This window comes from Pangasianodon hypophthalmus, chromosome 10 (assembly GCF_027358585.1).
Source record: "Pangasianodon hypophthalmus isolate fPanHyp1 chromosome 10, fPanHyp1.pri, whole genome shotgun sequence".
NCBI lineage: Eukaryota > Metazoa > Chordata > Actinopteri > Siluriformes > Pangasiidae > Pangasianodon > Pangasianodon hypophthalmus.
Window position 1 is genome coordinate 10,326,681 of NC_069719.1, and position 25,452 is coordinate 10,352,132.

The 25,452-nt window shown below is 39.3% G+C and overlaps 2 protein-coding genes across 4 annotated transcripts in view; one reads left to right on the top strand and one right to left on the bottom strand.

The window, feature by feature from the left end:
* The first annotated feature begins 2,767 nt into the window (after positions 1–2,767).
* On the top strand, positions 2,768–20,453 carry tgfb3 (transforming growth factor, beta 3). Its single transcript, XM_026934369.3, has 7 exons — positions 2,768–3,577; positions 11,465–11,628; positions 14,294–14,423; positions 15,192–15,299; positions 16,127–16,295; positions 17,047–17,200; positions 18,945–20,453. The coding sequence occupies exons 1-7, from the start codon at positions 3,232–3,234 to the stop codon at positions 19,101–19,103; spliced, it is 1,230 nt and encodes a 409-aa protein (XP_026790170.1). The 5' UTR covers positions 2,768–3,231; the 3' UTR covers positions 19,104–20,453.
* Positions 20,454–20,608: 155 nt separating this feature from the next.
* ttll5 (tubulin tyrosine ligase-like family, member 5) overlaps positions 20,609–25,452 on the bottom strand; it is an 81,693-nt gene continuing 76,849 nt past the window's right edge. For all 3 annotated transcript variants that reach the window (XM_026934367.3, XM_026934366.3, XM_026934365.3), the window contains exon 33: positions 20,609–23,880. In XM_026934367.3, coding sequence (XP_026790168.3) covers positions 23,828–23,880 — 53 coding nt within the window. In that variant the 3' untranslated portion in view covers positions 20,609–23,827. The remainder of the gene's footprint in view (positions 23,881–25,452) is intronic.

Below are 25,452 nucleotides of genomic sequence, written 5' to 3' on the forward strand. Positions count from 1 at the left end.
ACTGCAGAGTTTAGCATTCAGCCTCATTTAACACACCTGATTGAATTTATCAGCTTATTATTAAGGCCCTCGTGGGCCTCGTGAGAAAAGAGAGCAGAACTTTCTTCAGGGCTGTGGCAGCCATGGGATAAGCTATCACACATCCGCACATGGATGCTGGGCTTAGAGACTCAGCATCAGTTCTGTTACTCATGACGAGTACATCAGACATGATCATTATCACATGGTATTATTACTACCCTGTTTGCATTTAAAAAAAAAAAAAAATATACTGTTACTGGCATATCATTTGTTCCACTTTTTTGTTTTCATTTTCTAGTACTTGTAAAACCAATGCAAAGACAAAAAATGTGTGTGTGCATTCTAACCATATAGTGATCCTACATGTAATTCATCTCTGAATTTGATTTTTTTTTTTTTGTTTTCACACTATATCCATGAGGTTAATAGAGCTGACAAATAACGTAAGCTTCCAACTACATTATACAAATTGCATACCAAAATTTTCTCCTATCTCACACTCACCTCAAACATCACTTGATAAAATACACATTTAATATTTTACATATATAATCAAGTCAACCAATTATTGCTTTGTCTTGATTGTTCCTACAGATGTCACACAGCATCAGAAACCACACAGCTTAATGATTCATTAATTCAAGTGTGTGATCTTTTCAGCAGTTTTCCTGACACTAATGGGTAGTCATTAACTTCTATTAGCTTGTTAGGTATGTTACCCTTGTAACACCAGTGAAGAAGTAAAGAAACAAATTTTAGCTCCCAGACCTGTTTTGGATGACAAAAATTTAAGTTAAGATGAAAATCCGTGTAATTATAGTACTACCTTGAGCTGTTCCTTTCATGCCATACAGTCCTTAGTTCAGTTAATAAAAGTCAAAGATTATGTATAAGGTGATGGTATTAACAAGACAGAGTCCGTGATCACACTATGGTTTATTGAGTAAGACTGATTTTTACATCCATGTTGTCAGCGACCAGAAATCTGCAATCAATGGGGGGAAAGTGTAAGCCAGCCAGCAATGTTTGATAAGATTGTCTGAATATTTTAGGGAGGACGTGACATGTAAAGGCATGTAGAGTCCGTGTCCTTGTGGTAAAACTATTCACTGAGAGCTAATTTAAGTTTTTGGCATCTGTTGGAGTTTATTTTTGTTAGTCAATGGATACTTGGTTGAGTGCCAGTAATCTGGGGTCTTTTATTGTTTACTAGAATATTGCCAGTAATGTTGATTTAAACGTCTTGGACCTCACCATATATAGAAATGTTGATTTGCAGCCTTCCGCAGAAACCTGACGCCGGTTAGTTCATTCCAGCTAGAGAATGTAAGGACCTTTGCATAAAAGGTTGTTTATTATCAATATGACATGAATGAACAGTTGAATGTTCAGACATGAAGCCGAATTCATTTGAAAGACACAGCTCGAAAAAATAGCTATAGAAGCAAATAAATCACAATTTTTACACCTTCATAATTGTAAATGCTACACATAAACAGATGGGGAAAAAAGTATGTACTTACTGATATGGTGAAGTTTTATGTTTATTTATGTGGTATGGTACAGCAGGTAGTGTTGCCACCTCACAGCTCCAGAGTCCCCGGTTCGATCCTGAGCTCAGGTTATTGCCTCTGTTTTCCACCCGCTGTCCAAAAACATGCAGGTAGGTGAACAGGCTGCACTAAAATGCTCCTAGGTGTGAATGTGTGTGCATGTTGCCCTGACATGGACTAGCTTCCTATCCTGGATGAATTCTTCTTATACCCTCTGTTACCAGGGTAGGTTCCAGGTACACCGTGACGCTGACCAGAATAAAGCAGTTATTGAAGATGAATGAATGAATGATGAGATGTTTATTTAAATTTTACGGATAGAGTCTCCAGTGTCAGCACCTTATAACACTCAGGGGTAAAACTGTGCTGCACTACAGGAAAATCTTCAGGACAAAGGACTTTGCATGTACCAGTTTGTCTGTAACATGACAGGATGCTTTTTTGTCTTAATAACTTTAGGACAGAGAAATAAAAGAGGCTGTTGAGGGAATACCCTCTAACAGAAATAGCAGCTTGGCATGGTATAAGAGGAATAAAACTTCAGGACTTGGTGTTATTGGAAAACAATCAACCACATTGTTGATTATTTTCCTACAACAGGACATCCCATCATATTTTAGATCAGGGTCAATCCCGGGCATCACTGGGCACAAATGCAGAAATACACCCTGAATGGGACGCCTCCCCATTGTAAGGCATCACACACTCATTGTGACAGGTGAACAACCTGATAAAATAAATAAACAATAACAAAACACCAGACATACATAAATACTTTTTAATTCTCTCATAGAAGAAAAAGATAGTATATCCTAAATTATACACAACACGACTGGGCAGCCTGAATGTGTAGCCTCATAGTTAGGCTCGTTTTTATTCTATGGATGAGAAATAGGCTGTCCAATGTTTGCCTGTTCTGAGAAAATCCACTAGAGGGAGCTCATGCATGGTAAAAGTAAGTGTGTGTGTGTGTGTGTGTGTGTGTGTGTGTGCGTGTGTGTGAGAGAGAGAGAGAGAGAGAGAGAGAGAGAGAATTTCTTCTTTATGTGGACATTAGGATGTCTCAGTGCAATTCCGGGCACCATTCTCTTACTTAATTGCTGAAGTGATAAGAGTTGTTCATCACTGAGCAGTGGGAAATGAGCCACTCACCAGGACGCGCTTGTGTTTGTCCCTCCTCTCCTACACGTCACACGTCTGTCTGTATAAAGGCGGTGAGAGCAGCTGAAGGTCCGCTGGGTCCGAAACGCCGGAGACAAGACAAGGAGGAGGAGGAGGAGGAGGAGTAGAGCCGAGAGAGAGGAAGAGGAGAGCACAGTCCATAACAAACAGCAACCTGAAGGGAATATGCTGACGAGCCTCTCAGAGCTAAGCTGTTAGTGTAGCAATGCTCAGACTTTAGGTGTGTTATGGAATTTTATTGGGATGCGTGTTGGGAGAGCAATTCCTGGCTACTCAGTTTAAGTTCACAAGATGGGATCTCATGGGGAATCTGACCATCAACCGACCCGCACGATCGTCTGGAATTTACCTTAATAACTCTTGCTTTAGTTGTTTTCCTCTTTTAAGTGTATTTAAATCAATCACCAGCTATAGCTCTTCTTAAATTGAACTGGAACTGGAAACTCTCCTCGGCCATTTTTGACAAGTGAGAATCATGCATCTGGGCAGAGCACTTTTGTTTTTCCTCCTCCTAAACAGCGTGACCACGATCTTCTCCATGTCCACTTGCGCCACTGTGGACATTGATCACATAAAGAAAAAGCGCGTGGAGGCGATCCGGGGTCAGATCCTGAGCAAGCTGCGCCTCACGAGTCCGCCGCAGGCGCTCGGACCCTCTCAGGTGCCGTACCCGGTGCTGGCGCTTTACAACAGCACCAAGGAGCTGATCGAGGAACTGGGCCGAGAGCGACAGCAGAGCTGCGGGCAGGACAACACCGAGACCGAGTACTATGCCAAGGAGATACACAAGTTCAACATGATTCAGGGGCCGCCCGATACCAGTGAGTACTCTAAATACAGGTCCAAACAATCAACAAGTATTCGTCTTATTATTATTATTATTATTATTATTATTATTATTATTAGAGCGCGCTAGGGATAACGAATTCAGCTGCTCACGTGTAAATAAGGGAGAAACTGATTTCATCCAAAACTCGTAAGAATTTGAAAGAGCCAGAGTGATGTTGCATTTCATACGAATCAACTCGTAAGTTGAGGTCCGAGCGCTAACCCCGCCCCTAACCCCCAACCTTAACGCCTAACCCCGCCCCTAACCCCCAACCTTAACGCCTAACCTTAACCTCTGCGTGAGAACTTTTAATACAGCTCGGGTCGTGTAGATTCTTACGAGTTTGCAAACGTTAGGGCAAGTTATTGTTAAAAGTCGGTGAATTAGCCCACATTCTCAACACACATTTTCTTACTGGGGTGAAGTATATTGTGGTTTTTTTTTTCTGACGTTCAGTAGTTGCAGCCTTGTAGCTGAGCGCCTGTGCAAGAGATTTGCTGCGTATTTTCATCAGTTGATCGCTGTTGCATCACCGCTTACGGTAAAGCCATTGAGTTAGTGTGTGCTGAGAGAATCTCACGTACCAGGATGCAGTCCAGGGTGATCGCACAGGCACAAACCAGCCGTGCATTTTAGAGGAGGTTGTGCTCGACTGTGTAATAAGGAATTGTTACAGTGCATGCTAAAAACAAACAGAAATGCGGGGAAGAATTTTCGAGGTTCTTCTGATTGTATTACTGCTGGTAACCTTAAAAGTGCCTCAGGAAAATCTTGTTGCAGAAGTTTTTGGAATGTGATTAGCTTCCAGCAGAACTCCGATTTCAGTTAGAAATGTCAGTTTCTCAGTGGAGCTTTCATTTTTTTCTGTATGTGGAGCATTCAGCATGTCTTTAACTGATCAACAGGCCAAATCTGCGCTTCTCAGTCATTTCTACAGGGCAGGTTCACTTGATGTGCAGTGGAAACATCGTATTAAATATGGGAGCTCTAAAGTAGGAGCTCAAACGGCATCGAGGAAAAATCAGTTTCGGTCAAAAGGAGAAAAATAAGTCACTAAGTTGGACTAAGGGCCTGGCACTCCTGTTTCACACCGAGTGGTGTAGCAGGGACAGCTGTCCGGTTCCGCAGTGACCCTGCTTCCTCCAGTGAACACAGAGGACGATTATTAACAGACTGAGCTGTGCGCGCTCTCAGGCTGAGCTCGGCAGCGGGCGCGCGCCTGGCCGTTCCGCTGAGCTCACGAGGCGCGCGCACTGTCCCGGGCAGCCGTTCATTCCACTGGAACCATTTTAACCGAGCTCACTAACTGTCTATCCATGGAACAAGCTGTCAAAGTTTCCCCCCATCTTGGACTCCACCGACGCCATAACTGTCTTTTATGTAGGCCTAGATAATTGTCGTTTTACGGTTTTCTGCTTTATAGAGGCCTTTTCAAGTTTTACACAAAAGATAAAAGTAATGCTCTGAGAAGAGCCTAGGCGTTCTCCTGTCAGCTGCAGCCTCTTTTGATTAATAAAACATGTTTAAGTACCACTAGATATCCAATCTATGGCTTAATCCTCATATCTCCAATGCAATGAGGTTTCAAGGGAACACAAGACTTTCTTTGGAAAGTAAAACAGCTGGAAGCGTGCCTCTTTGGTGATGGAAGGGGGTCATTGCATCATGCATTTTTTTTTTGTTTTTTTCAAATCAACAGGTGTTTTATGCTAGGGAGACACTGAACAGACCGTCCTCTGGCTCACAAACAAACCCCTGTGCCAAATGCGGATTTCAGGTCAGCTAAAGTGCTTCTGACACTCCAAATATACACTCCCTCAGCTACTTTATCTGCTGTACCAAACAAATGGTTTATGGTTACTTTGCCATTTTAGAAAAGCCACTGGTGATCTTTTAGTTATCAGGATACTCCTTACTGACCTTACGGTTTCCAAGACATGAGATCAGCACAATAGACAGCAAAGAAGGAAATGGCCATTAACAATTGGTGTTTTTTTTTTTGTTTTTTTTAACTTCCACTGTATTTCCACTATCAGAGAACATCATTATGGGGATACACTAACACATATCACAATACAACTTGGATTAGCCAAACTAATGAGTTTTACATGCATTGCACTTTGGAGTCTTCCTTGATTTTTAAGCACTTGTCCATTTGATCTAGCATTTAATCCTCCTTAGGTTCACTAAAAATGATGGCTAGTGGGATAATATTATTTTCTGTAATACCCATTTGGCCCATTTAGCAATTAACCAGACCTGACCTTGGACCGCTTACTACTCATATGATCTACTCAGTCTAATGACAGCATTCCATACCATATGGTGTACTGGCTCACATCACTGCTTGTCTAGCTTTGCCCTAGTAAGGTGTCTCTTGACTTAACTGGCACACATACCAGCATACACTCACGTCCACTTTAATAGGAACACCTGTACACCTGCTCATTTATGCAGTTATCCAATCAGTCAATCATGTGGTAGCAACACAATGCATAAAATCATGCAGATACAGGTCAAGAGCTTCAGTTAATGTTCACATCAAACACCAGAATGAAGATTGATCATGGCAGGGATGCTGGTGGCAGAGAGGCTGGTTTGAGTATTTCAGAAACTGCTGATCTCCTGGGATTTTCACACACAACAGTCTCTAGAGTTTACACAGAATGGTGCGAAAAACAAAAAACATCCAGTGTGCGGTGGGTCTGCAGGCTGAAACACCTTGCTGATGAAAGAGATCAGAGGAGAATGACCAAACCAGGTTTGAGCTGACAGGAAGTCTATAGTAACTCAGGTAATCACTCTTAACAGAAGCAGAAAATCATCTCAACAAGCACAAAACTTCAAACCTTGAAGTGGATGGGCTGCAACAGCAGACGACCACATCAGGTTCCACTCCTGTCAGCCAAGAACAAGAATCTGAGGCTATCATGGGCACAGACTCACCGAAACTGGACAGCTGAAGACTGGAAAAAGACCAGGTGATTTTTTTCTAATCTGTCCAGTTTCAGTCAGCCTGTGCCCATGATAGCCTCAGATTCCTGTTCTTGGCTGACAGGAGTGGAACTTGATGTGGTCATCTGCTGTTGCAGCCCATCCACCTCAAGGTTTGAAGTTTTGTGCTTGCTGAGATGATTTTCTGCTCACCACAGTTGTAAAGATTGATTATTTGAGTTACTATATCCTTCCTGGCAGCTCAAGCCAATCTGGTCATTTTCCTCCGAGCTCTCTTATCAACAAGGCGTTTCCACCCACAGAACTGTCGCTCATTCAATAATGTTTGTTTTTCTCACCATACTGTGTAAACTCTAGAGACTGTTATGTGTGAAATTCCCAGGAGATCAGCAGTTTCTGAAATACTCAAACCAGCCCATCTGTTATTAACAACCACGCCACGATCACAGAGGTAACACTTTTCCTTCATTCTGGTGTTTGATGTGTACATTAACTGAAGCTCTTGACCTGTATCTGCATAATTTTATGCATTGTGCTGATGCCACAATTGGCTGATTAGATAACTGCGTAAATGAGCAGGTGTTCCTATTAAAGTGGATGGTGAGTGTTTACCAATCACAAGGGGGGGATGGGGGGTAAAAACTTTCACCTGTATTAACAGTAAAAGCCATTCTTACATAACTTCGTGAGAACTGTACTAAAAACCATATTAATTGAGTAGTATATTAGTAGGTGGATAAAGATGATGGTCTGCTCCAGAGGATGGGTAATAGTATGTGGCATTAGGTAATCAGCAATGGAGCGGGCGGGGAGGGGAGGATGTGGACTGGAGCTGCAGACAGCACTGCTTCTGATATATGGAATAGTAAGAAGGTGATGTAATTTCCAAGCAAAACAGAGACCAAATTTTCAGGCCAATACTGGAGGCCAGAGTCCTTCCCCTAACTCCACACACACACACACACACACACACACACACACACACAATTTTTTCCCTCCTCTTCATCCCTGATCAAGTGGAAAAAGTCTTACTTCTGCAGCAAGCCTTAGTGCATTATCTCATCTACGCGTAGTCAACCTACAAGTGTGTGTGCGTGTGTGTATGTCCCGATTTATTCAAAGGCCACCTCATTCAGAATGCACACAAGAGCGCTGTGTTGTAGTGGTGCTGCTTACTCTAAGACTTTAAATAGTCCAAGGAGTCATTCAGTGCCATTCAAATGGTCACTTAGCATCACTCAACAGCCAAGAGAATGTAAAAGAAACGCTGCTGAAATATTTACCGTGGCCCGATTTTAAAGGGTAAGTGGAATAATATGTAGAGCAAATTATTTTCAGGAAAATAAATACACTACCTACAATGTATCTTGCATTAAACTGGAGAATGTCTATTTATGACTTTTTTTTCTCATTTTATGTTTTTTTTTGTAGTATGTTTTAGTTTGTGCATGTAGCCCAGATCTAAAAATCTTATTTAAAAAAAAGTAGATACATAACATTGCCAGAATAATATCAATTTTGTAGTCTTCTCTGTGACAATCTGTTTCTTTACTCAGGTTAAGTTTATATGACACTGCGCAGGCCTACATCAACATCCTTTTACTCTCTCAGTATTATTTCGTGTCCCAAATTCTTTCTCAGCCGCTGGCCGGCACGTGTCCCTCCATGTTCCTCTGTTCTATTTCTTGTGTTTACCTCCACTCTCTGACATGTCCAGCAGCCCTGAGATTGCTTTTGCAGAAGTCTCTGTGTGATGTCACCTGTCGGGAAAGGGACCTCGCATGGAGGTACATCCCAGACACAGGAAAAGAGGATGGGGGAATGTTGGGATGGTGGTGTCTGGAACAGGGCTGTTCTAAGATACTTAGGGAATGATGGCAGGCTGTAGTGATTCCTGTCCTTTCTTTGGACTGTATGTTTTTGATGTTATGATTACACAGGGTTCAAAAAACTGGAGATTTTATTTTTGTCCTAATCACAGTACTTATTAAGCACAAATACTGTGAACAAGCTAGATGGACTGGTTCATCAACAGTAATGTGTATCAGCTGTCAATTATGTCAAAGTAAACACAATACTATGATGTAAGTATTTCTCTTTTTTAAAGAAAAGCGCAAATTAAAGCATCTATTATTATTAAAGCATCTATTATTACATCTATTATTACTAGACTAAAAATATATTCAGGTATTCTGAATAAGATTGTGTGGTATTTGCTTACTGGATATATGTTTAAACCATTTTTGAATATTTTTAGTCACACTGAAAAACATTCAGGCTGATTGCAGATATTGTAAGTATCGTGGTACTGGCCTTCATTTCAAATCTGATATCAGCAGTTGTAAATTAGAATTTTGCTCACACAATTATGCCAACAATCCCCCACACTCACAGCCATGGAACAAATGATCTACAGACTAAAACCTTGGCAAAAATAGTCCATAATGTGAAATCCACCTTAAACCATTGCAATGGGAAAAATGAGGTCATCCAAAAGGAAACTAAAGCCTTGATTAGAATTTCAAATCTTCTCACAAAGTGGGGCTTTCCACCTTCAGACTACAGAAAGGGCAGCAGAGAGAGAAAAAAAAGCAAAACAGTGAAACACAGAACAAGTTACTTTTGCTTTGTGGAAAGTTATAATGCATAATTGACCATACTTTGAAAATGCTGCTTGGAAGTGAGACATGGAAAAAAACAGTTATTAGTCCAGCTGCCAAATCTGTAAACAGGTATTAAAGATCAAATGCAGTCAAAAGTTTATGAAGAACAACAGAACTTATTTTATTTTATTTTATTATTATTATTATTTTTGCATACAAGCATAGCTTTCATTTTGGCATACAATTCTGAAGACATGGTGCACACAAAGGTGCATAAATAGTTGTTGACTTGGCTGTAAGCGAGTGTTTCCATTTAGCTTATAAAATAGTAGCCATGTGCTTGTTTTGTTTAGCACTGCTAGCACCAGGCCAATTACAACATAAGCAAAATGAGTTGCAGAAAAAGACACTTTATCAAAAGAAATGTTTTTTCTAAAAACATTTCAAGCCTGTCTTTCTGCTGTATATATAGTGCACAGATTACCATTATTACTATTATTGTTATTATTATTATTACTACATCTACACTGCGTAGCAGTCCATTTGACATAATCTGTTTATTACATAAATATAGCTTAGCACACTTATTGTGGCATCCAACCAGCTAGGGATTTGATGCATTACTAATGGAGTGTGGTCTGTCAGCAACTTGCTCAGCTCTTAGAGGGCATTTAAAGTAGTTGAAACTGAGGCTAATCTGAGGATCATGAACGCTGGTTGTGTGGTCTGCTTATATATTTGGGTCTAATTTTAGATGAGGCAGAAATCACCGTTTTCACACAAAGCCATTAACCAAAGTTCTCTCTATCTAAAATGCTAAGCCCTTGGGAGTGCACAGTTCAGAAACACCTGTTCTATAGTAGAGCAGGAGGGAGGAACCCACATTGGTATCCCAGGCCTGCGCAATCTAGTTCACCATCCTTATGAAGGACATTTGGTTTTCATTTCATGACTTCAACTTGTTGCTAACTCTTCCTCTGTAAAGCACAAACAGATGGGACATGGCTTTGGCTCTGCAATCTCCCAAAGCAAGTAATCATTTTCATTCACATCTGAGCGGTGGCGTTGGTTTCATTTCAAAATTGGGTGGACACACTGCTCATGACACCCAACCCATCATATAAACATTTTGTACTAAATATTAACAAAAATAATTTTTCTTGGGATACTTCACACTAGGTCCAATAACATTATAAGTACAATTTCCTTACTTAAACCCTCTAAGCCAATATAACCCAGTTTATGCAGTTTAGATATAAGTATGTAGGTTCTTTGTATTTAACTTTCACAACTTTTGTGCAATTGGGAAAGAAGTGAAAAATTTTACAACCAAGCCAGATCTTTTGACATAAGCATGTACTTTCAAACTTTTAGTCAGATGATGAAAAATGTGAGAAAGAGGTGTAGTGTGTAGTCAGAGAATGAGGAAAAGTTGTTATCTAGGTAGTATTTGGGCAGAGGAGGGGGTTTAAAAAAACTGAATAGAACCAATGTTTGCTGGTTGAAGAGAAAAATAAAGTGTACATTGTTAAGAATACAGAATACAAAAGTTGTGGACAACAACTTTTTAAAGCTTTTAAAGCTATCACAAGAAAAAAAAAACAGTTTACCATTCAGATAGTGCCTGTTCCACTCTTTTGGCTAGCTAATGTAATGCTAATGTAACACTGCAATTTCATAGTCACTCTCATTTGTAAATACAATTGTCTATACTGTATTGTACTATATAAATGTAAAATGTTTTAGGGTAAACTTGAATTTAACAAGCTAGTTATGCTAGCTAGCTCTTACAAACTACTGTAAGTTTGCCTCCAGTAGTATTTCCTGTTTAATCCAGACTAAATCAACAGCTTGCAGTAGCTTCATGGATGATTTCTTAGATTGTCACAGGTGCTCAGCGTACCTCAGTTTTAAGCAGTGTTGTCAATTATGAACAACTGCTTGGAAAATGTAGTTACCACAGTCTGCTACAGTAACACTATATGAAAGTTCCTGACTGTAGACTTGTCTTCTGTGTGAAAGTAGGAAAGATGCATCAGAAACTATAGTTACCTATAAATTTAAACCAGAGCTGTTCAAAAATTATACAGTAAAGCTTGATTTTAGCAACGGAAATCAAACACTATATTAAAAACATACATGCAATAAACATACATGATGGGGTGAGACAATTCACTTGGCTCCAAACACTTTATGACCATCACCTCAAATCTACATCTGGGCATCTGAGGGAGACGGAGATCTAAGAATCCATAAATTTAGACTGTAATGCTCCATAAAATGCACTCGAAGAGATTTACCTCTACTTTCTTGCCTTGCAGATGACGTGGTCTACTGTCCCAAAGGAATAACATCTAAAGTATTCCGCTTCAATGTCTCATCCATGGAGAAAAATTCCACCAACCTGTTCCGAGCAGAGTTTCGTGCTCTGAGAGTGCCCAACTCCAGCGCCAGTAGGAACGAGCAGCGCATTGAGCTCTATCAGGTAAACGCACTCTTGAATTCAATGGACTGAGTTTGGTAATGTACATTAAGAGCTAATATACATCTACATTATGTCTTTAAGCACTTAAAGGTGATGGATAGAATAATACACTGCAGTAATAAAGCACATAATAATGAACAGATAGTTTATTCCAAACATCAACAAAAGACACTGTAGTGTAAGAGGATGATCCTTAAACAACTTCAGTAGCCAAGTATGGCTCAGAAGAGGAACATGATTCTGATTTATGAATGATTTCTCATAATTTCCAGATTCTTAGAATTCATAATTCTTAGTTTTGGACCCATGTGGAGAACAAATCTTGAGCAAAGCTATAATATTTGACCGGGCCATTAAACTGACAGACATTTCTAAGACAAACACAAAATTCATACCTAACATTTATTGGCATGTACTTCTTATTCAGATTTTTCGGTAGTGGTATATATGTGTGTATTCATACCACAGTGCCGTTCAGTACTCCTTTCTGATTGGTCAGAAGGTGTTGATTAGCTTTCTATAAAACTACTGCTCTGGCAGTAGTTCCAGCTGCAAAGCAAATCATAGGTTTATATTAATGTACTCTTTATAATACGTTATCGTATCTATACTAACAACTTACATAGAGACTTGTATGGCAGATGCTCCAAATAAATGGATTAAAAAACTTGTGTAATTGTTGATATGGTAAGATTTTCTGTGAGGTGATGTTCATTTAATATTTTTGGAAGGAGTCTCCAGTGTCGGTGGCTTTGTATCATTCAGAGCTGTAACTTTAGATTTTCCAACACAGGAAAGTCTTTGTGGTTTCTCAGTAATGTGAAAAAGTCCATATTTTTGGTTTTAATGACTTCAAGAGAGAAAAAAATGGGCTGGTGAGGGAACAACTGTTATAATAACAGACGTTCTACAACACTAAATGTAGCTATAAATGGAAAAACATTATGACGTTGTTCTTTAGTAAATAAAAAGCAGTTGGCAAATTGCTGTGGTTATGAGGAAGAAAACACTTTAGGACATGCTGTTACTGGAAAATAATAAACTTTGGGGTGGTAATGGCATCATCCCATGTCATAGTTGATTATCTTCCCATAACATCATTCCCCATCATGTTTTATTCTTTACACATACTGTGTATCTCACAAACATTGTTTTTCTTACAGTTACAAAGCCTATGTTGTCCGCAGGACTGTCATATGCAGTACAGGGGATAAAACAACTCCTAATTCATAACAAAGCCAAGATTTTAACCTCAATGAAAAAAAGCAAAGGATTCTTAAAGAAACACTTTTTTTTGTTTTAATTTCACACAATATCTCCCAGGCTAGCAGTTGCTTAGCACTAGTCATTATTATATATGATCATGGCTCTGAACATGGGACCAAAAATGGATACTGAATTTGTGTCAAGTCCTCCAACTCTTGCTTCTTCAGTTTTTTTTTCAACACGCTGATCTTTATTCCAGGCACCGAATGGATTATACAGGAGTGTATTTGCACAATTCAGCTGAACAAAGGAAGTATTCTGAGAAAGCCTGACTAAAGCTCGCTTTTTGCCACTGTCATAGCCAGAGCACTGTAATGTAATACATCAGTGAGGATGGGAGTTTTAGGAGATAAATTGTGCATAGTGGCATATTATATATACACACATCTACTATGTGTGCACATGTATATACTACCACTATATATAAATGAGGTGAGGGGGGATTTTCGGTCGGTTTCCTCATTAATCTCCCATGAGAGGCTGGGAGCCCTGATCAGGTTCCAGCATTTCCTGCCAGGGAGACGTGTGTCTCCGGCCCTGTAGGGCTACACTTTAGGCCCAGCCTGACAGGCCTACAGATGGTTTCCAGGAGCTATGCAGGAGATAGAGGCAGTGTCAGCCACTGGAAGGAGAAGAGGGAGGTGGAGGGGTGTACGTGCGCCCCCACAGTGTTCGTTTGGTCAAATCTCTAGCTTTAGCGTGGGCTGCCTGAGGGGTCTCAGAGGACCTCCAGCCTTAGCTTGAGTCTCACAGGAGGTTAGATTAGGTCATAAAGGGGTGCAGAAACGTTGCTTTTCCCACCTCCTGCTGTATTCTTTGTATGCCCGATGGTGTATGGGGTGTGATTTTATCAAGGAGATTGATGAGTCAGATGTTGTGGTGTAGATTTTAGAACAGAAGGCTTGAGGCTACTTCAAGACTTTCTGGGCAGGATGATCTGGTCATTTTTGGGATAACATTATTACACAGTGTAAACCAGCATTGTGTAAATGTTAGAGAAGCCTTTATTTCTAACTGGTAAAGAAGGCTAAATGCAAGCATTAACATGCAATATGGGGATATCTCACACACTAGGAGTCACATTTTCCATAAGTGAGAGGGGAGAATGCTTTGGCCTCGGGCATCCTTGAGTGTCTGGCTCAGACAGTGCTGGCCAGGCCGATGTCTGGAGCTTGTATGAATGAGTGTGCTTGCTTAGTGTATTTTACCATATGACCCAACTACTCATGCTGTCAATCAGATGTTTTATTTTGCTAATAAAACACTATAAACACTGTCTCAGGAACAATTTGACTTAAAATAAGGATTAGCTAGTGACCTCCTTGACCTTCACATCACATGGAATCCCCAAAGTACTCCCCATGCAAACTCAGGATGTTCCTGTTTTGTGTTTCTTCAGATCATTAGACATGATGAGCATATTGCAAAGCAGCGGTATATTGGGGGAAAGAACGTCTTGACCAAAGGAACGGCTGAGTGGGTCTCTTTCGATGTTACAGAGACTGTTAGGGAGTGGCTCACACACAGAGGTGAGTTCAAAGGAAATAATCAACTTTTACATCTGGTTATTAAAAATGTGAGACATTCAGGATATCTATTAAAAAGCTTGAGATTTTGATTAGAAATTTTTAGGAATATCTAATGGAGTTGTTGCTACACTTCCCATATCTCTGAGTCCATATGATTTATCTGTAAGTCATAGTAGGTCTTTAAGAGTTTCTGAGGAATATTACAAAGGTAAATAGCACCTAAATTAACCCCTTAAACACCAAGAAATCATTGGCAGGTCTGAACATCTTCACTCTTGTAACTGCATACATTTTCTGTTAATTTTACTGTAATTACTGAATAATTCATAGTAGTTGCCGAAGAGGACTAATGGAAAAATGAGCCAAGAGATTAAGTTTGCTTTAAAAAAAAGTTTAATCTGGAAACTCATACTAAAGAGAATCATTCAGAAAATAAATGTGTTGGCTAGCAAGTAGCAGTTGTCCCAATCTTAGCTGGAAAAGAAGGGTTGGAATGAACTTCCAGAATGAAAATGTATGAATTATAGTTTCAGGAAGTAAAAATAACAATCTGTATTAATATGAAAATACATTTGACAGGGCACAGAATTACAAACCATTTGGTCAGCGACTAGCATAAATTGCATGCAGCAAGTTCTTATACTTTATGATTTATCACTGTTTGACTATAGTCTTCAGCACAGATGATATAAAGACAATAAATCAAAAGAAAGAAAACTGTAATAAACGCTGTTGCTCTGAATTTGGTCTTCTCTCTGTTCTATGCAGAAACTAATCTTGGCCTGGAGGTTAGTGTGCACTGTCCCTGTCACACCTTTAATCCCAACGGTGACATCATTGAGAACAAAAATGAAGTGCTGGAGGTCAAATTCAAAGGTAAGGCTAACACTCGGGGTTTTGTCTTTTTTCTCTACTTTGATTGGTAATTTGGGCAGAAGAACAAGGACAAACTCTCCAGTTTAATAATAAAAGGATTATTATGACTATTGATTTTTAAAATATTAAAATGCTAGATATGTTTTTAACACTTTTATCAGGGCGTACTTCATCAATATTAATATGCGACTCAATATCAAATTCTAGAGAAGATGGTTTGCATTGCTAGTAGTATTGCTTGTTTTTGATTCTATAACTATAGAAAATTTAGCATTATAGCTTAGAATTTCTTCATCTGTGTAGGTCTTCAGTCATTTTACTGTCACCTCATCTCTGTATTTCCCTACCCTTTTTATCTGGAATAATATCATTCTCTTCTGAACTTTCATCCAAAACATATGGGTCTGAGTTGTAGTTGGAGATAATGCTCTGAGCAAGACAGAGATCGCGAGCTTGATCATGGGAACGCGCTCGGGTCTGGAATCTCACTTAGTAATGGGGGCCCCAGGGTCTGGGGGGATTGGAAATGCTCCCTAACTCCATCAGCAGTCTCCACTGCAAAGAAAGCGTTGCTGCCACAGGCGCTCAGACTTTTGGCCCTGAATTAAAGAGGGGCGTCCGTATCCACTGGCAACGTCCCTCAGGGGACCTGAGCTGCTTTTTCTATCAGCGACAAATTGGATGAGCAGACAGGCGAGTGCAGGGGAGAATACGAATAGAGGGATAAGATGCTGTGGAACGACAGCCAGTAGGAGCTGGGAGATGCTGGGCACAGTCTCAGCTTTCATTTGTCCTTCAACATGCAGTGAGCTCTGTTTTGCCCGTAGGTATGGACGGAGATCACTACGAGAACCGCTTGGATCTTGGGCGGCTCAATAGGCAGAAGGAACACCCCTTGCCACATCTTATCCTGATGATGCTGCCTCCCCATCGCCTGGATGTGCCGCCTACATCCAGACGCCGCAAACGGGCACTGGATACAAACTACTGCTTCTCGTAAGGGGGCACCATTTCTTTGGCATATTTGTGTTAAATGTGTATCAACTTTATCCATTAAACACAAATAGATTATGTAGGGGAGCAGAAGTTCTTTGCTTTAAACTCAGTAGGATGTCTTTACTGTCATCAGACACACCAAGAAATCAGTATTACACAACATACAGCCACAATGAAAAAAGACATTTATATATCATCGCTAAAGTGAGTTTACCAGTCCTCTCTGGTTCACATTCCAATTAGTATTAGCACACCATGTTTCCCTCAAGAGGCTGTATGACTAAACCATTTAACTGGCATCTGACAACTTTAAGCATGATAGAAGAATCAAGTTGGGATCTGTCCCTGTATTCAAATTAGAAAGGGCTCGTGTGTAGCACACCGGCTCCTCAGAGCCATGATGCCTGGGTTTACCTTACCGACAGCATTAGACGCCTGGGCTCAGTCCAGGAGAGGAAAAAAATGACACACCTCACAGTGGAATTTCTGAGCCTCCGAAAGGCACAGCTTGAGCTGTTTATAAGGCAATACAGAATGAAAATAGAAGGCTTAAAAACGTCAAGTAAGAATTGGCTGTATTACTTCATTGAGGCTATGGAAATGTCATTGAATGAATGCAGCAGCTATGCCAAGAAAGCAGAGCAGCAGAATAAAAAGGTATAGAAGTGCATAAGGAAATGAATTGCAAGGCACTGGAACAGCTGATCATCCTGTGTCTGTCTTCATGTCTGTCTCTCTTCCTCCATTGCAGTAACTATGAGGAGAACTGTTGTGTTCGCCGTCTTTACATCGATTTCCGACAGGACTTGGGCTGGAGATGGATCCATGAGCCTAAAGGATACCATGCTAACTTTTGCTCAGGGCCATGTCCTTACTTGCGCAGCGCTGACACCACACACAGCTCGGTGAGAAAGACCACTTTTTAAAAAAAAAAAAAAAATTAATAAAATAAATAAATAAATAAAATAATTCAGCAGGAAATTGTGTAATGTATATTCATTATTTTCATTAAGTGCCTTATTAGTATAATCAGTAGTATAATCTTCCTCAAAAATGTTGTGATGAATATTCATGAAGGTCTTCAAAGGGCAGTGCTTAGCATTACTTGGCCAACATAGTCTCATAAACGCAAATTCTTATAAATTGGCAGGTGTAGATGTTCTTATAAATTCATTCAGTAAAACCAGACTTGCTTCGGCAAATTTTGGCCATCTGTTTTATATTTGCAGTAATACAGATTTAATTTTTTTTTTATCTCTATTATGTAAGGAATAAAACAACTGGTTTTACACCACTGCCCATCATTGCATATTTCCAAGCAAAAACAGCAATTTGCCAGCATTTACAATATGTATTTATTAAACAATGGCATATCATACTTTTTATCTGTTTATAGTTAAATTTATTGTTGTGGAATGTCTTCAAAACTAGTTAGTTCCTGTTATGACACGTTATAGCAGCTATAAACAGTCTTTCCTCCCTCACAAAAAATGCAGCCACAAAACGGTAGGTCCTACGTCCAGGGGTCTTTCCTGTGGTGCAAAACTTAAAGAAACCTCTAACTGTTACAAAGTGCTGACACTGGAGACTCCTTCCATAAATGTTAAATAAAGTCTCCTCACTAAAAGCTTCACCATATCAACAATTATGCTTTGTTAAATAACAGCATATGTTTAATCCGTTTGAGAAGTGTCTGCCACACAAGTCCGGGTGAATGAGCTGTTACTATAGAAACACATTAGAATGAGTGCATTAATATAAACCTGATTTGCCTTACAGCTGGCACTACTGTCAGAGCTGCTGTTATAGAAAATTAATTAACACCAGTCAGAATCGAGAATTCAACAGCACTGTGGTATAAGATAATTATAAACAAAATTTATGGCAGGTAACACACAAATCCCGTTAATGGCAGGTGTGTGTGCACAGGTGGGAGTGTAAATTCAGACTTGGCATTAACATTTTGAGTGATCTGATCACAAGTGGACAGCTGAGATATATAGCCGTTTACACTGGGCATGTTCATGGGTCTTCAGTGTCTCCAGTGACCCTCTTGTGATCATATTTCGTGACTGGTAGGGTTGCCAAATCTGCTTGACAAATCCACCCTAGTGTTACTTAAAACCATCCGATAAAATGCCAAATACCAAAATGCAAAGTATATATTTGGCTGTCAAATGCCACTGACAAACCATGGGGCACTCACGATTAGTCTATAAAAGCTATATGCATGAAAATTAGAGAAAACATGACAACTATATATAGCAACTATAATCAAGGCAGAGTTTCCCAAAAACTTAGTAATACAAAGATCCATGTCAAATGGTAGAGCGAGCATCACTTTAAACACTCTGTCTACAAGTTAAGGTGTTCTTAACTTCACAATACCTTTGGGAAACCTGGTCCAGATCAGTTACAGACTTCCAAATATAAATCATTTTACGAGTTTTGTTTAACATAGTTAATGTCCAAATGCCCTAAAAATAATGCCGGTAATATCTGATTTTTAAAAATAATTTTTCATTTTAATCAAAGAACTTGACCCAAGCACATAAAGTTTAAAATTTGTAGTGAAACTTTGGCCATTTTGGTTATTTTTACCTGAATAGAACATAAGGGTTAATTATTAAACCTGGTCTTCCCTTGTAGTTGCTGAGCCTGTACAACACTCTGAACCCAGAAGCCTCAGCTTCACCGTGCTGCGTGCCACAGGACCTTGAACCTCTAACCATCCTCTACTATGTTGGACGAACACCGAAAGTGGAGCAACTTTCCAACATGATTGTCAAATCCTGCAAGTGCAGCTGAGAGCTTCAGCACCAGTGGCAGCCCTTCAGAGGTCTTACCACCCTGGCAAGAAGAGGGAGGGTTAGAGGGGCCAGAACTGGACTTAAAAATACCTCCATGCTTCCTTCTACTCCACTTTCAGGCCCTGGAGCATGACACTTTGAAGCACTACATTTCCTATAATGAGTTTTGTTCCAAGGTGGCTTTGCCATCAAATGCTACTCTGCCAACCCTCGGACCTCCACATAGACCATTTGGGCTGATTCCCCCCTCCCTTTTTTCACCTATACCTGTTGCTTTTACATTTTGAACTGTCTGTGCCACCGTACAAATGTCTTGGGCATTTCTGAACCAGCTGAATTATATTAAACTGACAGCACTCACTTAGTGACTAATACAGAAGCTGCTTTATCCAGAATGTCTTAGCAGCTGTGGTCAGGACACAAAGGAAAACTGATAATCCCTACTGGATATATCAAAACAGACTTAAGAGTTAACAAGAGCATTGCCTGGCTGACACTCAGGCGACCGTCAGGTTTTTGTTTATAGTGTAAAGCCTTGATGCACAGGATTCGTCCTTGCTGAACATTGTACTGTGGTCTTCACAGTTTCCCACACTGTTTGTCTACAAGACAGGCTAACAAATACAAGACATGTCATAAATATTAGTAATGATACATGCTGGAAAGAAATGTTTGTGAGAAAATGTTTTGTTTTGGGTGCTTACCTCTGATACCTACCAGACTTTTTAGGTTTGTTCAATAGGCCTACATAAAAGCAGACAGTGTAAAATATTGTATGACACTACATGAAACCAGATCACAAACTGTACATGTTTTTTTTAAATTGCTATTACCCTTGGAAAAACAATCTTTTTTTAATTAAAATTAAAATTAGTCTTGGACAAATAGATTGAATTTGAATCATTTCTGCAAGATTAATGCACATAATATAATACTTTCAAATAAATATAATGCACTGAATGCTGTATTATTATTATTATTATTATTATTATTATGTAACCCCTAAATATAGTATCATATATAGAAACTCCCTCTCAAACAACACGTTTTTACATAATTTAAAGAGATTGCTAGTAAATCTAATGTGTTTATTTTCACCAATACATTGTTCTGTGTCAACAGACAGAGAGGCACAGTTCTTCCCTCACTACTAGATCTTGGAGGATTAATATGTGAACAGAGCAGTTGGTTTGTACTACTAGTGGTATTTACTGGTTTCTATTGTACAGCTATAGAAATCTCTGTATTAGCCTAGTATTTCAACTGGGAAAACATTACCAGGTAATGACGTAGGACATGGATTCCAGCAACAGAGCATAACTCTGTAGCATCAGGAAGCTGATCAGGACATCATGACCATAGTCATTCATCATCAGGCATCTTTGGAATTAAGTCTTTCACTGGCTGGAAAGGCTGGCTTGCTTTCTCCCTTACTGCAGGCATCTACTAGGTCAGACATGCAGAGGTGGTTATGTAAGTGGAGGCTTAAAAATGCTGAAAAAATCATGAGAAAAATTTGTAGTTTTTAATGAAATAATTAATGCAGAATGAGAAAGATACAACCAAAAATCATGATGTAGTTACTAATGGAAAGGATGACAGCATGGTTGCATAAACAAGCACATGTTCAAGTATACACACACATTACATTCTTTTAGCTGTGCCACAGAAAAAGCAATTTTCTTCTACACTGTAATAAAGTCAATGCAGAAGAAATCAAAAGCATTTCACAACATGTACTATCTGCAAAAATTTGATTGTTTCCACCCTGTTTCTACTATGTACAAATATCAATGACTCAATGTTTTCATGTAGTATTCATACAACATTTTGGTCATACACTTTCAATATTTGGTTCTACACTGAAATAATTAATAATGCAAAATATTGGATTTATAATAATGCACACAAGACAAATACAATATAAAACAATAACACCTTAAAAGCTAAAAATACATTTTCTCTAAAATACCAAACCCTGAGTTGATAAATGTTACAGTACAATATCCTCTTTGGGGGACATAAGGCTTTGTTTTGCATACATCAATAATATACAGTACATTGCTGGCCAGACTTTATGACTGAGAATAACTAATGACCTGTAACTAAAAAGAGAAACACCATTTGTTCTAATTAACTTGTGTCAAAAATATGTTGAAGTTTTGTAAAACATCAACAAAACCCAACTATTAGTCACGCAGACTGTCAAGCCTTTTAAGATATTAAACTATTAACTCTTCAAGAAACAGGACTTTCCCTATGGAGCTGTAAATGGATAAAACTGGTGTACTCTGTAGGAGGGTTAACCGTTTTCTGTGGAAAGACATTAAGAAGAATCCCACGATTTATCAACCAGACTTATTTTCAGGGTCTGTTAATGAAGTACACCAATCACTGATCCAATGGAGCCATTAAGTCCTAGAGATTCAGTTGTTTTAGTCTGCTAGCATGAGTGTAGTACATTTGGAACTGATCATAAAATACAGCAAACCAGGTAATAAAACTCAATACACAAGCAGTATGTGGCCCCGTGATAAGGCACTTGTGGAGAGTATTATGGTCTCGACTGACACAGTGCTTATTAATACGTGAAGGTATGTGTGCTGATCACAATCTCTACTACCAGGCAATTGTCCTTTGGCAATAATTTATAATCAGCATTAATGCTCTTTATAATCAGCCTTAATGCTCTTTATAATCAGCCTTAATGCACTTTATAATCAGCATTATACCACGACACTGCAGAATTCCTGAATCTGAAAGTGTTTATATTAATGCGCTCGTTCTACTACATTATCATTTCAGCTTATTCACAGGGCCTTATATGATGGGCAGTCTACACAAATAGATTTAAAAAACATGTATTTGTCAAAAAGAAAGGTATAATCTCTGATAGTGCAGCTTTCTGTTAGGAGATGTTTCTTTAACATTTATTAAGGGAGTCTCCAGCGTCACAGCTTTGTGAAGCTCAGTAAGGGCTCCACCACAGCAAAGTCTTTATGACGGAGGACTTTTTGCTTTGTAGTTTCTTGGTAACATGACAAGCTGTGATTTTTGTTTTATTAAGAGAGAAAATAAGAGACACTGGTGAGTGAAGGATTGTTTATAGCTGCTAGAACGTAAGGAAGTATCTTGTCTTGCAGAATTTCCATAACATAAAATATAACTATGAAAAAAGTTAAAGAAGCATAAGATTTTGTTCATTAATAAATAGAGAAACTGTAATCATTAGCAAATCGCTGTGGTATAGGAGGAATAAAACACATTGTGGAAGTATCACACCACACCCCATTGTGGTTTATTCCACAATTATACTTAATGCATACATTATACCTGATAAGATTCTTTCAAGCTCAAATATGCAATCTTTTAATCACAGGTCACAGGTTTCTAACTCTGAAAGTGAATAGTAAAGTCTACTGAAGATCGAAGTCTGAAAGTGTGTGTAAGGAAGCTTACTCTTCTGCTCTGTTATAGTGCTCAGCCTGAGAGGCAGAGTAGAGTTAGCAGCTGCTGTTGCCTGTCTATTCACACAGTCTTTTGATGGCAGCAGTTGCAGGGTGAGAATGGGGCTGGACAACTGCAGCAATAGGACGGGGAGGAACTGAAGGCCACCGGAAAATCTTGGGCCATGGAACAGATCTGAGCTCGTGTCAAAGCCAGGGATTTCTTACACAGCATGCTATCCTCACAGCCACATGCTCTCCAAAAAAAATAAATAAATAAGGTCGGTTTTATGTCAGACACAGTCTCAGGGGTAGTAGCATTTGTCAGCTGTTCCTCCACCACACGGAAGGATATGATTCTTGTCTAGTGCGGGGGCCGGGACATGAAGCAAGATAACAGTAAAACAAGATTAGCTAGCAGAGAATATAAAAAATGTTTATGGTATGCTGGCTGCACAGTGGAGAGACAAAGAGGAGAGGATGTAGATGTCACTTTGTTTAAAGGAATAATTCAGCCAAAAATTTAATTTACACAAATTTCCCCCCATGTTTAGTTTGCTTTAGTTTTGTATTAGAGTTATAAGGCTCATGTGGCTAACAAATAAGGAGACTTTTAAGCTACCAGTGTAAGATCGTGCAAAAGGCATGTTTTGGCTCAATAATACCATGTGTATATGAACAGTTTCATAAAATAACAGAGCAAGTTCTTGTTAATTAAATATACAAATGACCAAACTGTCACCCAAAACACTTTACATGTACAATTTCGCCTTTAAACTACACCTCCTACCCCTAAGTATGATGCTTGTGCAGTGTGATACCAAACTAATTGCTGATGAACAAAGTGATACCTGATTTAAGATGGCTGCTACTACTGTTTTTAGATATGCAGCATATTCTAATAGCTAACAGTGTGTAACTGTCAGAAACCACAGCAGCAAGTCTGTTTGGGATTATATAACAACTGGTGTGGAGCAATTATGCGATGGAGGCTTGCAGCTACTGTATAAGCGTCCCTTGCTTGTTATCCACATTAGACTTGTAGGTCCAGTGGAAAAACTGAAAAAGCAAATTTCTTACACTGTACACCTCAAATGATTCATTGCATTCGGGGAAGAAGGGAAGAATTGTGGGAATTTTAGCCCACCTATTCATTTAACAGAATTTTCTATTCCATCATGGTAAACCATACTGACACTTTAGTCTGAATGATAAAAATTGTTCCTGTGAAGAGATCCAACAGCAGCAGGTAATCACTGCACCAGTCCTCGCTCAGTCATCTGGGTCTGGACCTCTGAGCGTCGAATACTTTGCTGTACACAGACAGACCTGAGAAAAAATAAGAACAGATTACTGTCTGATTAAACTGTCAGATATTTTCTAAAACATTCATGGATAATCATAACCACTTTCACAGTTAACAGAATTGGAAAAACAATAAAAAAAAAAAAACCAAAAACAAAAAACAAACAGGACATAAGTGCTGATGCTGCTTCCTTCCTTCCTCTTAATTAACAGAGTGTGTGTTTACGGTAGAAGTTTTGCTTCAGTACATGTATTACTCAGTACATGTATTACTCAGTACATGGGGTTATGTAAGCTCAGAGCAGCAGCAGAAGCTGGAGCTGTCCTGCCCCTGTGTCCTTCTCACTCTTTGGTCTATCGCCTGGCCTAGAGCCAACCTTACAGGAGAAAAGAAATTCCGAGTGCAGTCGGAGCTGCTGTGTTTGTGCTCCCAAACAGTATTCTCTTTCATTCCCTCTCCGCAGACTCTGTTTATTTTGGTGCTCTTTTACACCGTTAGGCCTTACGGCGCAGGAGAACGAAAACATCAGACCCAACTTCCAATCCAGTGACATGACTGCTGGAAGCAGCTTTTCCAAGCTCAGCAAGAAGAGAGGTGGGGGGATAAAAGAAAGAACGGGAAGAGTTACTTTTTTAAATCATATATTCCTCCTTGATATACCGCTCATAAAATTATTTACATTCACACAGTTCTGTGATTAAATAGATAGCAAATAAAATGAAGCCAATGCCAAATGAACAAGAAAAGAAAAAAAAAAACAACAAATACCAAAGCGCAGAGAAAATGAGGCCCTATGTGGTTTCTGGTTTGGAACTGTATTACTTGCCTCTGCCAAAACCGAGCAAAAGGTTGAAAGAAAAGTCTAATTGGTCGGCTCTTTGTTTGAGTTAAATTTTTTAGGGGGTACATGGTGAACGTTCTCATTGGAATCAGGCCTAGGTTACAGGTCTAGGCACACCACGTGTAAACTTTCTGGTAAATGTAGGCGTAGTACTGTTAAAAATTCCACACCCCTCAAAAAGTGTTATTCAGCCCAAAATCAATCCTATTCACTGATTAAAAAAACATCTCCTGGTTTATGCTATTGCAGAATGTTAAATACTACAGCATAAAATTACAAAAGACAATGCCAGTGAAATATATTTTGATTGCTGCATTTTTTTTTTAAAGCAAGCAACAATTACCTAATCATCATCATGTTTCTTTTAAGTTGCCAAACTATTTCACTGCATGTGCTTCAGCAGGGCAGGGAATACTCTGGGCATCTGTTTTATCAGCAAACAGCAATAAAGCAGGAGAGCCTTCAAATGAGCATGGAGAAATGTGAGTGACTGCTAATAGTAGGCCTAATGAGAAGAGAGTGCAAGGGAGAAATTAAAAGTGGTGTGAATAGGATAGGGATAAAGCGTCAAAGAGATCGAGCATCAGAGAGAAAGTGACAGATGCACACTGACAGCTGATCACTAAGAATGCTGCCTGTATAGATCAACTCTAACTCCCTGTCACACTCAATCAGAGCAGCTCACTTATCTTAGCACAAAGACACAGAGGGCCCTTCTCACACACAAACCATCACAGCAACACGTCGCATGGCT